At 40.3% G+C, this 15,811-nt stretch overlaps 1 protein-coding gene across 1 annotated transcript in view; it reads left to right on the forward strand.

Moving 5' to 3' along the window:
• Positions 1-540: 540 nt before the first annotated feature.
• The window catches only part of LOC104498390 (mast/stem cell growth factor receptor Kit-like), a gene marked incomplete at its 3' end in the record, with an annotated part of 17,348 nt that continues 2,077 nt past the window's right edge, over positions 541-15,811 (forward strand). The window contains exons 1-9 of the mRNA XM_010141763.1: positions 541-753; positions 3,303-3,462; positions 6,309-6,498; positions 7,220-7,335; positions 12,531-12,645; positions 13,844-14,037; positions 15,102-15,208; positions 15,282-15,408; positions 15,667-15,771. Of these exons, the coding sequence (XP_010140065.1) occupies positions 541-753; positions 3,303-3,462; positions 6,309-6,498; positions 7,220-7,335; positions 12,531-12,645; positions 13,844-14,037; positions 15,102-15,208; positions 15,282-15,408; positions 15,667-15,771 (1,327 nt within the window). The remainder of the gene's footprint in view (positions 754-3,302; positions 3,463-6,308; positions 6,499-7,219; positions 7,336-12,530; positions 12,646-13,843; positions 14,038-15,101; positions 15,209-15,281; positions 15,409-15,666; positions 15,772-15,811) is intronic.

The raw sequence follows: 15,811 nt of genomic DNA on the forward strand, positions 1-15,811 counted from the left end.
TCTGAAACATATCAGGAGTACAGCTAGCCCACAGCTGTTTGTAAACACCTACCTCTTGGGTGATGAACTTGTCCATGGTCTTGGCTCCAGCCGCCTCTGTGATGACTGTGAGCAGAGGCTGTAGTGCTTTCAGGAGTGGGTGTGCTAAAGTCCTTGAGGTGTGCTTGTCCTTCCTAGGCTGCCCATGAGGGGCTTTTCAGGGACCTGTTAGATGGTACTTTGTGTCTGCTGTGGTATTGTGTACTTAAAAGTGGCAGTTAATGCTAGACTGTGGTTCTTCAGTGGCTGGTCTTCACCATGTTATTGGTTCTAGAGTGCAACTTTTTAATTGCTGTCACGGAATGAATCATCTCATTGATGGCTCAACATTCTTCAAGTTTCTACATGCTCGTTGCTACCCTCTAAGAAGTATTTTCTAACTTGAAGTGTAATTTGAAGAGAAATCGAAGCAGAAGTGTGCTTGTTGTAAAGGGAAAATTATGTAATATATTAAGGAAATTTGAATACCTCTCAGAGGCCTGCAATTTTATTGGAAAGTTAATGACTGTTGATTTTTATCCTCCCTTGGAAACTCTGAAGCTAATGAAAAGTAACACACTTCTAAATTGTTTTCCAGTTCACAAAACTCTTCCCGTCATCACCTTATCCAAAAGCTATGAGCTTCTCAAAGAAGGGGAAGAATTTGAAGTTACATGCATAATCACAGATGTAGATAGCACAGTACAAACTAGTTGGATTTCTCACAGAAGTGGGGTGAGTTCCTTAATGGTATCATGTATGCCTCAGCATAGTATGCAAAGTCTTTGTAGACATTCATGTGCTTGTCTTGGATACCTAATGCTGTATCAGTTTGGATTTGTTGCATTTCCAAAGGTTCCACATCCCACAGTCTGGTGAGGGGCCAGCGACAACCATCCTGTGCCTACATGCACAGCTGGGGCGAAAATCATCTGGGCTTCTCTTCCCAAACGTAACTAAAATTAAGCTCTTCAATGTTAAGTTTAGGTGACCTGTGTTGGGCTGCCTAAATATGGAAGCATGGAGTGCCTACCCATCACATTGCAATCAATGGGAGCTGCAAATATCAACACATGGACTGGAAATTACATATTCTAGTCGTTATCATTAACAGTAAAATACCTGCTAATTAGCATGGGATTGCGTGTGACAGGAATAGTAGTAAGCAGTTGCAGGAGTGATTAATTCATTTAAATTACATGGTGTGCCTCACTAACTGGGAAAGTTCTGAAAAATGAACCAGTGAACGGGGTTCTGTCTGTAATGATAGTCGAAGTTACTGCCTGGCATCACCAAATAAAATTATTGGCAGACTAAGTACTCCAGGAGAGTTCATTACCAGCAGCACAGCTATTCTGCAGACAAGGGTCAGAGAGATCCCCTCCTCTGGTTAGCTAGCGTGCTGCCAGCTCTGCCTTTGAAATGAGCAGCGGGCACTGTGTTGTTTTTAAGGATGCTCCTTGGTCTTCTGGGTGTACCCTGGAATTTAAACTCCTAAAAAACCCTTGTGAAGATCTGTCAGTAAGTCCCGCGATACATGGTCCCGTGCTAATTGGCGGGTCTTTTACTACTCATGGTAGTGACCAGAATATGTGATTTGCAGTCCACATGTGTATAGAAAAAAGGGCTTCTGTAATGCTGTGATGTTTGGATAAATCACATCTCCTTGGGCACATAGTGAATGGGAGGCCCATTCCCTGGGGCTGGGCATGCCATGCTTAGCTAATCCACTCGCTCTGGTAGAGTTGCTCTCACTAAGTGTTCGCTGCTCCAGAAATCCCATCTCGCAGGTCCAAAGGTTGAAGAAGTCTAAATGACACAAAGGCAGCGGGGGGAAGGCAGATGGGTCTTTTGGTCCTGTGCCAAGGTCAACTGCAAGTCCTTCATCTGAGAAATTAATTTCTTCTCTCTGTCCCTTCCCTTTTCTTTGTGACAGTGTGGTAAAATTAGGGCCTTCCCTTAAGTTTTTGTGCTTTATCACCTTTCATTTTATAAATAAAAGCCACAAGGAAGGTATTTTTGACCAAATAAGTTTGACCTTTCTGTCCTTTCTGATAAATAGCAGAGGATACTATCTTTTAAATATTGACTATCAAATTGAATTTTGTATGGAAAGAGAATATATAAAATACATGTTTAAACAGATGCAGAATGATGTTTTGTCCTGAATAGGTGAGAGGAAAAAAGCCAAAACCACTTCTTTCTGACTGAAAATTCTGAAGATTAGGAGACTTGGTATAAGCAAGCACATCCATACAAAACAGACTTACATTTGTTATTATTATAGCTCAGGAGGAATCAAAATTGTATTGAGAGGATTAAATTTATCTAGAAGCTCTTGGAATCTCCAAGAATTGAAATCATTCTATTAGAAAATCATAGCATGTCCAGGGCTGCATTTAGATTAATCAGTGTAAATTTATTAGTCTTTCCAACCACACCGAGCATTCTCACAGAAACTGCAGTCAACACCTCAAAGCATTTATTTTTTTCTATGCAGAAGTAGGCATAGAGTCATGATAGACTTAATAATTTGAAAAGAGAAAGAAGTTTCTGGTTGCCCTTAAGATTAATAAATCTAGATTGCTATGGATCAAGAATCAGAGTGGGTACCAGAGGAAGGATGGCATGTAAAGCTTGCTGCTAGCAGGTCTTTCTGCAGTACATCTTTATTAAAAGAGATGCTGCGGACTCTGGGCATAGAGCAACCCAGTTTAAAATGAAACTACACCACCTTAAATTCTCTCTTGTCATTCACTGGGAGGCCTTGCAACCATTAGAGAGTTCAGTAGTATTTAGGCACCACTTGAATGGTGAACCACACTTCAGAATTGCAATGACTTTTTACAGTAATTGCCCCTTTTGACCATTAGGAAAGTCAAGACCCAGTGGTCGTTTTGCATCAAGCCCAGCTAGAAGTATTGTTTGTGCAAATAAAACCTTCTGTCAGTTCCTCACCTTCATCAGCATTAGAAATTTAGCCAGAGTAAGCTATGTCTGACCTTGGGCATAATTCACTTTTCATTTCTCACATATGTACACGCAATAAAGAATAAAGGGAGGGGCTAGGGCTTAGGAGAGAACATTATCTCCCAAAGACAGCTGATCACACACTTGTTTTGCATGGAGAGATTCTAGTGACAGGTTTGTCGTGCTGGCTTATTATTCTGGTTTAAAGTTATGAATATTAATATATCAAAGTTATAATTAATTCTATTTTTAATTTATCTGGGAAAGATGCTGCATGCACAGTGTTTTAGATGTTAATTGTTTTTTACCAACAGAATGTTACAAGCAAAAGCAGGAATTTGGGTGATTACGGATATGAAATGAAATTAACATTGAAGATCCATTCAGTGGGAGTTAATGATTCTGGAGAATTCACATGCCAAGCAGAAAACTCTTTTGGAAAAACCAATGCCACGGTAACCTTGAAAGCACTAGGTAAATAGTTGTTGTGGAAATCTTAACATTTCTAAGAGCGGGAGGTGGAAAGTGAGAACACTGGGAAGACTTCCTTTCTATCTCTCTCTCCTTTCCCCCGAAACCTCAATGAGTAAAGTTGCTTAATTAAAAGGTTATTGCTGACTGATACCATGTGGGATGGCTCAGGAAGTGTTGTGGTGTATGTGACCACCTTAATTTCTTTAACCCTTTGCATGTTATTGGAATGTGATTATAGAACAGCCACCCAACAGTGTTTCCATATTTCTCGTTTGACTTTCTGGTTTAATTTTGAATTTAATCCAGTCTTAACGAAGGACATAATTTACTTTTGCCTGGAGCTGCCCCTACACTTAAGTAATTTGGCAGCACAAAGCCTATCTTTAATACCTGCTTTCCAAGCACAGGAAATTTTGCTGACACTGACATGTCAATGTTTTTTACATAGAAGCTATATATGTACTTCTATTTAAAATAATGCCATGAGGAACATTGTTGTGTGCATAGATAGCATGAAGTTGTTCCAGAGCTTACCCCCCTGGTAAACCCACTACCTATCACTTTCACAGGTTTTGAATCGTGGCCCTTAACAGTGAGCAAACTCCCTCCCTCCTCTTGCTCAGTAACAGACTGGTTTAGTCTGCTATGTATTAACTTGGGTGACACACAATGCTTTTGAATTTTAAAGCTGCTGAAAACTGCTAATTTGATAAATTAAGGATATGTGGTATACTTTAATCAGGTCATTTGAAAAAGTCTGCATAGTTGGCTAGAACCGTTTCAGTTCCTTACCATTCAAGGGTGTGGTAACTGAGGGGAGTGTAGCCTTGGATCTTTTTTCCTTTTCAAATCTGTTTTTCTGTTGCACAGATACTCTTGCAACATTGCGTGTTTTGCTTTCCATAGTAACTTAAAGAAAACAGAAGTGTTTGACCGGTGAGGGTCAGATCTTCAGCAGAGCGGCAGAGGTTTGAGTGTTCTTAACCTTGCTTTGCCATTCCAGGGGGTAGGACTCATAATGATGGGGATGTTTTCCTCAGTTTTTTACAGGAGAGACTAAATTCATATGTAAACATGTGAAACAATGTGAAGTGTGAAAGAAAATCCTTTCCCCAAGGGGAACAATATGAAAGCTTTTATTGACAAAGATGGGAGGTTCTTAACTACAAAAATTCTTAGGATTACTACATGTGCAAATGCGGCTTTAGAAAGGATTGACTTTGGAAGGTCTGGGGACTAAAATAAAGCATGGCATTATTAAAAAACAGAAAACAAAGTAACAAGTTTTTGCTTAGCAAAATGCAAAGCTTCTATTTAATAAAAAATGCCTGAGAAAATCTGGATTCTTTCCTTTTCAAGATACTTTTCTCTCCCCACCCTTTCAAATTTGACTTAAAATAAAATAAACTGTCTCCTGGATGCCTTTCACCATTCATTGTCAAACTGACTATATTTACCTGACATGTGCCACCTCCCAGGGTCCTGGGAAGTGTTGTATGGTATGTCCTAGAGAGATTCTGTGATTGTATCAGATCCTAAATGACTGTGGCTTTAATGTTAGCCAAAAGGTTTATGAGGAATAATGGATATATTTTGAAAATTTCATAATTACTTTAGGAAAGTAATTATTATTAAGTTAATGTAAGTTAATTAACTGTAACATTTCCAAGAACTGTGTTTCAGGGACTGATAGCACAATTGTAAAAACATATCTGCAGGCTCTTGGATCTGCTTTTGAATCTAGATTGCATAGAGGATCCTGAGATTATACAGAAAATAGAAAAAGCTCTGGAAAGGAACTGAAAATCTGCAGTTCCTGTATTTAAAACCTTTTTCTTTTTTCTAATGATGGAGAGCATTTTAGAGCATACCTGTCTGCTGTGAGTTTACTTCATCCTTTCTTCTCCAAAGCATCTGTCAAGTGCTCTGGCAGCAACATATGTTTTCACCAAGCCCCGCTGGCTCTGGTTTTCCTGCGCTCAGGTGCCCAGCTGGCCACAGTGTTTTGCTTACTAAAAAGTGGGAAGAAGCAGAGATCTGAGATTGGCTTTCAGTCTAAATTCAAGCTCTCTCAGTAAATGTGTTTCCTAGTAATTGCAATCTGCCTGTCAGACTGATAATTCCCATATGAATTTGTATAAAAGGACTGAGAAATTTGTCTTTTCAAAGTGAATAGTCCTGAAACTGATGAGTTTATTAATGAAATTAAAACCGCCGCAGTAAGAATGCTGCTCTACATGATATTTTGGAACAGACCTGCACGATGGTAAATGGTATCTGCCAAACAAAAGATTAAGACCCAGCAGTAGTAGATGAACAGAAATGCCTTGGTAGGTATCCAGGCTTGTGGACTTAGCACATTTTTCTCTAATTACGTTTTGTAATAGCTTCATTTGTAGTGTTGTTCTTAATTGCACTTGACAGAGAAATCTTAAATACTCTAGTATATTTTTGTAAATGTTCAATTTATCTTGCCTTTTTCTTAGTCTTTCTTTCATACCAACAGTTAGTGACTCTGATTTTGAGAAAAATATAAATACTTGAGTAGAATCAAACATGCTTGCATTTTTCCAAAGGCAAATAGAGAGTATTTATCACCAGAAAACAGAATCATTTCTCTTAAGGCACGCAAGGCTGCTTGAAGTCCTGTGCCTCATTGCTATATATAGCTTGTGTCCTTGGTTTTGGCAGGTGAGGGTTTAAGTTCTGCTTTGTAGCTGAGGTTTCCTGTTTCACAGCTGGATGTTTGATCACTGGTCTTGAAGTAGTCTTAAGTGTGGTTAGAGTACTGACAATCTTATAACTGTCCCTGAAATTGTTTTATCTTCTCCTCTTATGGCCATCAGCTAAAGGATTTGTCCGTTTGTTTGCAACAATGAATACCACAATAGATATAAACGCAGGACAAAATGGAAATTTAACAGTTGAATATGAGGCATATCCAAAACCAAAGGAAGAAGTCTGGATGTACATGAATGAAACATTACAGAATTCATCGGACCATTATGTCAAGTTCAAGACTGGGGGTAATAACAGGTAATACAAGTGACTGTAAGTGTTACCGATTTTGCTTTGGAACAGCAAACTAGAGTCTGCTCTGGAGAGAGGAAAGTGGAGATGGTGAGAAAATTATGATTATAAAAGATCTTGTAGTAGCATGGCTTACCACATGGTAAGTGGTGCAAAGTGTGCTAATCTAGATTTGGAATAGCGTTGAGCTAACCACACCATCTGAGGACCACTGCGCCACGTATAATCACGACTCACCTACAAGATGCCGTTTCTGAGCAATAAACAAAAATACGAATTTAAAGGTTTGTGTGTAGGCACTTCTTCCACCACCACAGAAGAGCCCAAAGTTTTGGACAAAAGCTTATGCTTTTATTTCTGCTGTGTTCTGTTCTCTCCTGAGCCCTGGTCCTCAAAAAACCCAGTGAAGCGTCTAGCATGTGTGGCCTGGCTTGTGTATGTGGGTTCCTTCCTCAGCAAGAAAAGGAACAGGTGGTGGTGCATGCATAGGGTCTGAGCCTGGTGCTGAGCTGTCACACAGGCACACCCTGTCACACAGGGTGTTGGGAGTGGCAAGTCTTCTGAGTGCTGCGGTGCAAGGGCAGTCACAATGCAAGATAGCAGTGACTGCATGGACAGTGTCTGCAGAAGACGGTGTGCTCATAATTCACTCCTTAGCTTCCCTGCAGCCATTGCCCATTCACCACTAGTTGTGAGAATCAGTAATGCTTCATTTTTGTCTTTGCAGTTACACAAGTGAACTTCACCTTACCCGATTAAAAGGAACAGAAAGAGGCATTTACACGTTTTTTGTGTCCAATTCTGATGCCAGCTCCTCGGTTACATTTAATGTCTATGTGAAAAGTAAGTAAAGTGAACAGTCTGAAATATTTCATTATCACAGTCATTGTATTTTATACAACATAATGTATGCACAAGATGTCACGGTGTGGTTCAGCATATGAGGGGTTTTCTGAAGTGAAGCACATGCTGGAGAACTATTTAAATGTCAAGATATAAAAGTTCAGAGTACTTACATAAATCCACCTACTATCCCAGCGTGACCTTACATTCTAGCAAATGTATTCCAGAGGTTACCAGAGAGCAGCTAGATAGTTTATACAGGAAGAAAACTGTAGCACCTGGAAACACAATCTCAATAAACCTTTGACAGTTCAAGGTGGAGCAGGATATACAGGGGTTATAATGGCATTTTTGGCAGCCAAGTAAGCTGTTAATTGTCTTTAATTCGTTTGAGTTGGGTGCAGAGTTTGAAACTTTTTTAGGAGAATTACTCACTTGTGCCTTTGGCATCAAAATACTTCTGTGAAATAATATAGATCACCATTGTTTTAGGTAAATCTGCATAGCTTTACAAACACATGTGCTGTCATCTTTGGAACATACTTGTTAAAAAAGAGCATTGGTCTCAGTTCCAAACAGCACTCTTCAAGACAAAACCTAAACTTCAAAATCAGTTTAATGAAACCTTCAGGAAACCCTGTCCTTCTTAGCAGAGCCATCCTGTTAGAGCATTTCATGCCCTCAGCAGACAAATATTGGCAGCTGCTAAAGGCCAAGCTTAAAGAAAATTAAACCAAGAGGTAACTGCAGGCAACCTAGAGAAACTAAAGAGAGGTAGGCAATGATGCCTTCAAACCCAGCAGGAGAAACTGTATAGAAACTGAGTGAATGTACTGCGAATAGAGTTCTGTGTTGATGCTCTGCTTTAGCAGCAACGTGTTCTTCTAGGTTTATGCAGAGGACTGTTGAGACTTCCACAAATGCACAAAATCCTAGATATTATTTTTTTTAATTCTTCCCATTTATCACTGAAGGTCAACATTTGTAATGTCACTATTAGCAATGCCAGAGTTTGGAATTAGAAATGTCACCTGGGCTCCTTTCAGAACATGGCATTTCTTCCCTCATCTGTGAATGTGGTCATTTGTATTCTTGTGCCTTTTCCCTCTCCTAGATGTGATTTCTGACTTGAGGGTATTGAGACCTCAGATGTCCTTTGCCTCTGTGGATGAGTGTGGGTTAGAGTCACGCAGGATAATTCTACTATTTTACAGATTAGTGGACCAAGTTGTTAAGCCAGAAGTTTAGTTTCTGGGAAGGATTGGGAGAGGTTGCGGGTTGCTTGTGGAACTGTCAGTTCATAGGAGGCTGGCTGGTGTTTTTCCAGCTTGCAGCATCATATGTGTGCCTGGAGTCAGGGGCTGTTCATGGTCTCCCAGCTCTTCTAGGCTCTGCAGGCTGCTTGGGAGCAGACTGACCAGAAGAAGTGAAAAAAACCCCAACCCAAGGTTTTGTCATCATCCGGTGTTAGTTCTCGGTGCAAAGCTCCATGTTGCCACTTTTGAGGAATGTGCTACTTGACGAAAGCTGAAAACCCCTTTAGATCATGGTTGGGAAACCAGACTAGGAAGAACATGGTGAAGCAGGATGGCCAAGGCAAGAAGGAGCATAGACAGTTTAGTTCTTCTGAAGGGCTTGCCTGTACAATTAGCAGTATTCAAGCCTTCTTCCCTCTTGCTTCCACTACTGGTCTCTTAAGTAGTAAGATCAGTCTTGGAATGCAATGAGGACATTTAAGCAGTCTCATAGAGATCGTGCACTGTGGCCCTGGGTGGACTGCAGCCATTGCTAAAGCAGGTGGGTTTGACATACTTGACTCAAAAATTGATTTGGCAGTTTGACTAAGCTACTGCAAATATTTTTTTCATTTGGAAAAAAAGAAGATGAAATAGACTGATTCTTCTAGGGGGTTGTTTTTAAGAAGAAGAGCCTGTTTTCAGTGGCTTGTAAAATGCTCATCATTTAGGTATGAAAAACAAACTGCACGACAACATACCATGTTATTTGACATAGCAGAGAAACTGCAAAAGGTGAGTTATATGTGGGTAGGTCAGATCCTGATCTAATGGTGCGTCCTGACCTGGCATTGCTGTCAGCCAGGATTTTCACATAAAGTGCTGGGATATAGCTCATGATATTTGCATGTCTGGCTTGGGTAAGTAATCAGCAGAAAGCATTCAAACAGGTAAAACAGGATTCATAATCAGGAGAATTTCTTCACGTAAACGAACATTGATGCTGAAGCGTTTGCTGGAAGATGTGATAAACTTAGTACAGGAATACTTTTATTTAAACACATTTAGCAATTGCACGTGCTAATCTGAAACAAATGGCTTTAAAATAATAATGTAGTAATTCATAGTATATGTGACATAAAGCAAATAAGGAAGGAGCTCTGAAATTAGGAGCCAAAAAGAAATTACAAGTTGACAAGCTGAGTTACAATTAAGAAATTGTAGAAATCTCCAGAGTGGCAAGGTACAGTGTGTCTAGCAATCAGTAGGGGAATCTTCCAGCTAGTATCTGAGTTTAATGCAAAAGTTTAAGTATAGTCAACAAAATACTATCTATGCAGTTGGGGCTCGTGCTGCAAAGAGACAACTGGTCATGGTATTATACATCATGGGAAGCCAAGCTCTGCGCTTTTCTTGTCATTGGATTATGCAGGGAACAATTGAGGAGTCACCATGATATTATAAAAAGATTTGTTCCAATCCAGAAAATGTAGATCCAGGAGGAGACCCCTCTCCCTTTGACTGTGATGACAGACAATACCTATTAAGTGTTCCTTTTTAGACATTTACTTTGTTAATGATGAAGAAAAGGAAATCGGCAATAGAAAGCAATTAAATGCACAATGTTATTGTACAGAGCATTGAATTAAAATAGGAGTAACCTCTTAGAATATCGTCTTCGATGCATTCAGAATCAACATTAATAAAAGCTGAAAAGCAGTTGATAAACTCAGTGAACTTACATGTTTAAGACATCTAATGACTGATTACTGAAGGCAATAGGTGCTGAGCAGTGTAATGCAACATTACATATTTAAAGGGTTAAACCCAAAACAATAAGCAAAGTCTAGTCACTAAGAGCCTGTCTAATACCAGGGGTAATTAGGCAGTGAAAGTAGTAAAATCTTTTTTAGAAAGAAGATGCTTAGTGACAGCTTGACATCTGTTTGTGAAAGTCTGTCCATCTTTGCTTGGAGCACCTATGCTGGTGCCAGAAAGAGGTGCAGGTGCTGAGACACATGTATGGCCTGAGTCAGCAAATGGGCACAGCCCTTGGGGACAGCAGTAGCAGGCACCTCCATCCCCTTCAGTACTGACTGGGGTGGGGGCTCCTTTCTGCACAAGGTAACTGTATCCCTTAGTTTTTTGGGAGAGGCTAATCAAGCTAATTGCCACATCAAAGTGCTTCACCAGGCACATCACGATTAGAGCTGTTCCTCAGAGGCTGCTGCAGCCCAGTTTCCCATGACTGAGGAGCTGAACCACTCTGCCCGAGCTACTGGAGCCATTAACCCTTGTGACTCATGGCCATGTAGACAGGCTTTTATTGTACTAGTTTTTTATGGAGAGAAAAGCCTGACTAATGTGGGCATATTTGCTTCCCTCACTCAAAGTCAGAAGATGGTAGAGGCAGCCCAGGTCTGGCACAATATCTTTTCCGGTGCTTAATGTTCATATTCCTCTTATAATTGACTTTTCATTTCTCTCATTTTTCGAGTTAACATTGCATTGTAACATTGCCTATGACATAGCATATACCTAAACAAATTGCACATGGGTGGTAGATTAGCTAATTACACTTTCACAATCCAACCATTTTGGTAGGAGCTCCGGAAATGTAAATTACATATATTCCATGACCACTGAGGCTGGGTGAGATGCTTTGCACTTTCAAAAAGTTCCTTGCCAAATGAGTAATGCACTGTTTTGCAACAATGTTTGGTTCTTGGTGGTTTGCAAAAAACACAACATGAGGATTTAGAATTGAAAGAACGTTTGGTTCCTGTTACATGAGTCATGAGGAGATGATTGAGAATATACATGTGCTTTATTGCCTCTAATTTAATCAGCAAGTAGAATATTCATTAAAAACTAACGCCATGCGGTCTTTGTACATGTATTTTTTTTGAAATAAATCTGCATTTTCCCCACCGTAGTCTATACAGCTTCCCTACTTTCTAGAATATGAGAGGTTCATCTTACTCTCCTATAAAGTTGTATTAACTGGTAATGGACTCTTAACTTGTACCTGTCAGGTGAGCATATCATTGCAATATAGCCTGTTTTTCACATTAACTTCTTTTTGGGTGATTTTGCAAGAAAGCTAGGGTAGTTGTGGGAAATAAGGCCTCTAATGCAAGTTTCACCAAGAAAAATATCTCACTGTCTTCACTGAAGCGTATGACTTTGGAGCAATAACTGTGAAGTCCTTCTGATGGCTCTGGTCTCCAGCCATACTTGAAACAACTGAACCAACTACAGGACTAGCTCCAGTGCAGGATGTGGCAGGAGACATTGGCTGGATGTATTGCTTTCTAAACTACTAGAGCAATGACAAATTATCGTTTGGAAAGCTAATACATTCAGCCAAATAGTAACTTCCTCTGTGCGCAGTGTTTCAGGCAGTCAGGCATTTTGGTAGGGGTATCTTAGAGGGACGTCTGTCCTCTGTGGAGACGGGGAGGTCTGCACTGGTTACCTTGCACTGCAGTTCCTTTTCTGGCTGCGGTGGCAATGTATAGCACAGGGCAGATGTGAGAGAGATGTGGTTTGACAGATTTAGAACACTTACAGCTGTGAAGAAACTGTCCTTTTTAAAGGCGGGTAAAGTCACACTGCGCAGGAATGGGAATTGCACTGTTGTTCCAAGCACACACTTCTTTGGGTTGTTTAAGGTCTGTGCTGTGCTGGTTTGGGATCTTTCATCAAACCCGATACTCAGTGGGGGTAGGGTATTCTTCTGAAATACAGCCCAAGCATTCAGTGTAAGAACTGATACTTTCACAGCTGGTTGGTGCTCAGAGGACACCAATTCAGACCTGGATACCCTTGAACAGGTGAAGCTCTGTTCACCTGAGTAATTCCACGAGTGATGATGCACACAAGTTGTTGAGGTGAAGAGCAAATGGCAATGCAAATTCTGTGTTCCCCTTGTGTAATTCTTGGTTTTGTTTATTGCAGCAAAGCCGGAGATTCTCACTCTGGATATACTTAGCAATGGTATTCTCCAGTGCGTAGCCGCTGGATTTCCAGCCCCTTCCATATACTGGTATTTTTGCCCAGGAACTGAGCAGAGGTGAGTTAGGTAAATGAGAGTCTCCAAAAGTTATTCGAGATGCAACACACCCAATTTATAATTAAAAATGAAGAATGTAAGATGACTTGGTAACAGTTACGTTGAAACATTGCATCACTGTTTTCATCATTTTGAACACTGTGTTATTTGAGGGTAGGCAGGGGGACGTTTCATTATTCCCCTTGGCATTCAGTCCTTGAAAGGAGATTAACCAACATTTTCTGCTGTGGAAAACAGAAAGCCAAACTTTCTCTCTGCTGCAAGCTTGCTAATTTTTGTATTGGTTTGTCCCCAAAAGACGCATGTTCTGTATGCAATCTCACAGAATGACAATCACAGAATCACTTGTGAATGTGGCTGTTACCTTTTGGTTTATTGTGTAATGATAGAATTTTTCAAGACACAAAGGAAATAAGATTTCTGTTCACGTGAAGCGTATGACTAGTAAGCAAGTCCAGTTATTATGAATAAAACCTGATGACTAGTTACCTTAATTAAATTTTAAATAAATTGTAGAGTTTCACTGTGAAGTGAGCATTTATGAAGCATACTTTAAGGTTTTGGTTGATTTCCAGTGTGATTGTAGATCTTGTGCTAGCAAGTCACAGGTCTCCCACCTGTAATTTGTTTTATGCCTAAAATAATTGTTATTTCTTTAATGTTTTTAAGTAGTACTCTTTTTTTAATCTTAACTGTGTGCTCATGGAGTAAATATGTGACATGTGAAAGAGAGGCAGCATCTCGAGAGAACAGAACTGGCTATTTCCTGACTGCATATAAGCTTGATGATGTTGTATGTACATCATGGATTTTTTTTAGTGCTGTAATAAGACAATGCTTGGTGAAAGTTTTCAAGAATAGGTAATAGACCACAACTGAAGTTGGAGATGCGGGTGGAATGATAAAAAAACCATAGCGGGCTTACAGACCTGCAGGTATTTTGCCAAAAGCAAATGCAAAGACCTCATGGCACCCAGCTGAGTCAGGCTTGGTGTGCGTATCCATTTCACCCAGTACATAGAACACATTGTGAGTAGACTAAGTTTCAAGAATAAAATGAGCAGCTGAACCCCTATGCAGAGTAGTGTTGTTTAGTAACCTGATGGTCTGACAGTGACTATCTGCCTCAACAGCAGGACCTGTCATCCATTCCAGGTAGCAATCCACGGCGGGTAACTGTCAGTGTTGTTTCTCCCAGGTGTTTTGATTCACCGACAATATCCCCCATGGATGTCAAAATCAGTTACACAAATTCATCAGTCCCGTCATTTGAACGAATCCTGGTTGAAAGCACTATTAACGCCAGCATGTTCAGGAGCACCGGCACCGTGTGCTGCGAGGCCTCCAGCAACGGGGACAGGAGCTCTGCTTTCTTCAACTTTGCTATTAAAGGTAACAACGGGAGTGAATGAGACCGTAAAAACATGGGTGCCGTTCAGCTCTTTCCATAAGAGGATTTTAAGGGGTTTACCTTTGCCATAAGGAAGTTCATGGTACCGCGTCTGAGTGTATGACGTGTTGTGCTGCGTGTTTTGCCTGTCAAGGCATTGCTTTCATTTTTCAGTGAATATTGTGGTATTGTCTTTTGATGGCTCCAGATCTGCAGCGCAGTAGGTGGCTGTTTTTCTTCTGTCTGTGCAGCACAGGGGCAAACCACTTAAAGCGTTACACCAGCACTCCCTCTCCCTCTCCCTTCTCTTTTCCTGTCGTTACCTGTTTTGACTATTTAGGCCATCGCTGATTTTTTCAAGGAAGGACTGCATTTTTTTTTAATGCTTTTCCAATGTCTCGGGTAAAATGCAGTCCCAAACTTGCCTGGAGCCTAAGGGCCCTGCTGTTGTAAAAGAAGTAAGTGAAAGGGCTTATGAGTTTTGTAGCTGTGTTTGTGGGTTTGCGAGGGGTTAAAAAAAAGCGCTAGAACACAGACAACTGAAAATGTGTTTGTAAATCTGTGCTCTTTGCAAAACTGAATGTTCTGCTGCTTCTTTTTCCTCTCTTACACCCAGGTATGACATGTAAACAAATAAGCCAAATTTGGGGCAGATGGGTTTTAATGGAATGGTATTCCTTTGCTACTCAGCACAGCCTCTACTTGTAAAGGCTGTGCAGTAGAGATCGTAGTAGAAAGAGAAAAAATTAGGATTTCAGAAAGCTTTTTTCTTTAACTCGACTGAGATCATGCAAACCCCTTGCACTAATTGATCTTGGTGTCACACCTCCTGAACTGATGAAGCTGAGATTCCCAATGGTTCCTGTACTGGATGGTTTCTGAAACAGCTCTGTCCCCACAGCTCATTCAGGAAAGCCGTTCTGATGTACCTGGAGCACATCTGGAGAAGTCAAAACCACAAACTGTGTTTCACAAGGAAGAGCCAAGGAAAAGTTTTCACCAACTTCTCTTTAACATGGTTTTTGTTCTTCAGTATTTAAGCAGTATTTTTTCTTTTTCTTTCCAGAACAAATCCGTACCCATACCCTTTTCACCCCTTTACTAACTGCATTTGGAGTTGCTGCAGGAGTGATGTGCATCCTAGTCATAGTCCTGGTGTACAAATATTTGCAGGTAAAATCAGAACCCACTGTGTGTGAGCTGCCTGTGGAGGCTTCAGTAGTGACGGCTGTTATTTCTTTTCCAGAAACCAAAATACGAAGTTCAGTGGAAAGTTGTTGAAGAAATAAATGGAAACAACTATGTTTACATAGACCCAACGCAACTTCCTTATGATCACAAGTGGGAATTTCCTAGAAATCGGTTGAGTTTTGGTTAGTTTAGATTTATTTAATTTCATCTGCAAGGTGAAATCTTCAGGTCTCATATGAGACTTTGGTCAAACCTGGCAGGGTTTTTTCAAAAAGGTGTTGTGCAGTAATGCAAATAGTGATAGTTGCTCATACTTACCTTGGGGCAAAAAGCAAGCAGGCATATCTACAATACCTTCCTTGATAACATAAAATAAAATGTTCAACTCTTCAGGAAAGGTGCTCCAGGTCATTACAGAGTATTTTATTTTGCTTTATTAGGTAAAACCCTCGGTGCTGGAGCTTTTGGAAAAGTTGTTGAAGCCACTGCTTATGGTCTATTTAAATCTGATGCTGCTATGACAGTAGCAGTAAAGATGTTGAAAAGTAAGTTGTTGTAATAGACTGTACATTTTTTTCTTGATTC

Source organism: Buceros rhinoceros, unplaced genomic scaffold (genome assembly GCF_000710305.1).
Source record: "Buceros rhinoceros silvestris isolate BGI_N320 unplaced genomic scaffold, ASM71030v1 scaffold48128, whole genome shotgun sequence".
Classification (NCBI taxonomy): Eukaryota; Metazoa; Chordata; class Aves; order Bucerotiformes; family Bucerotidae; genus Buceros; species Buceros rhinoceros.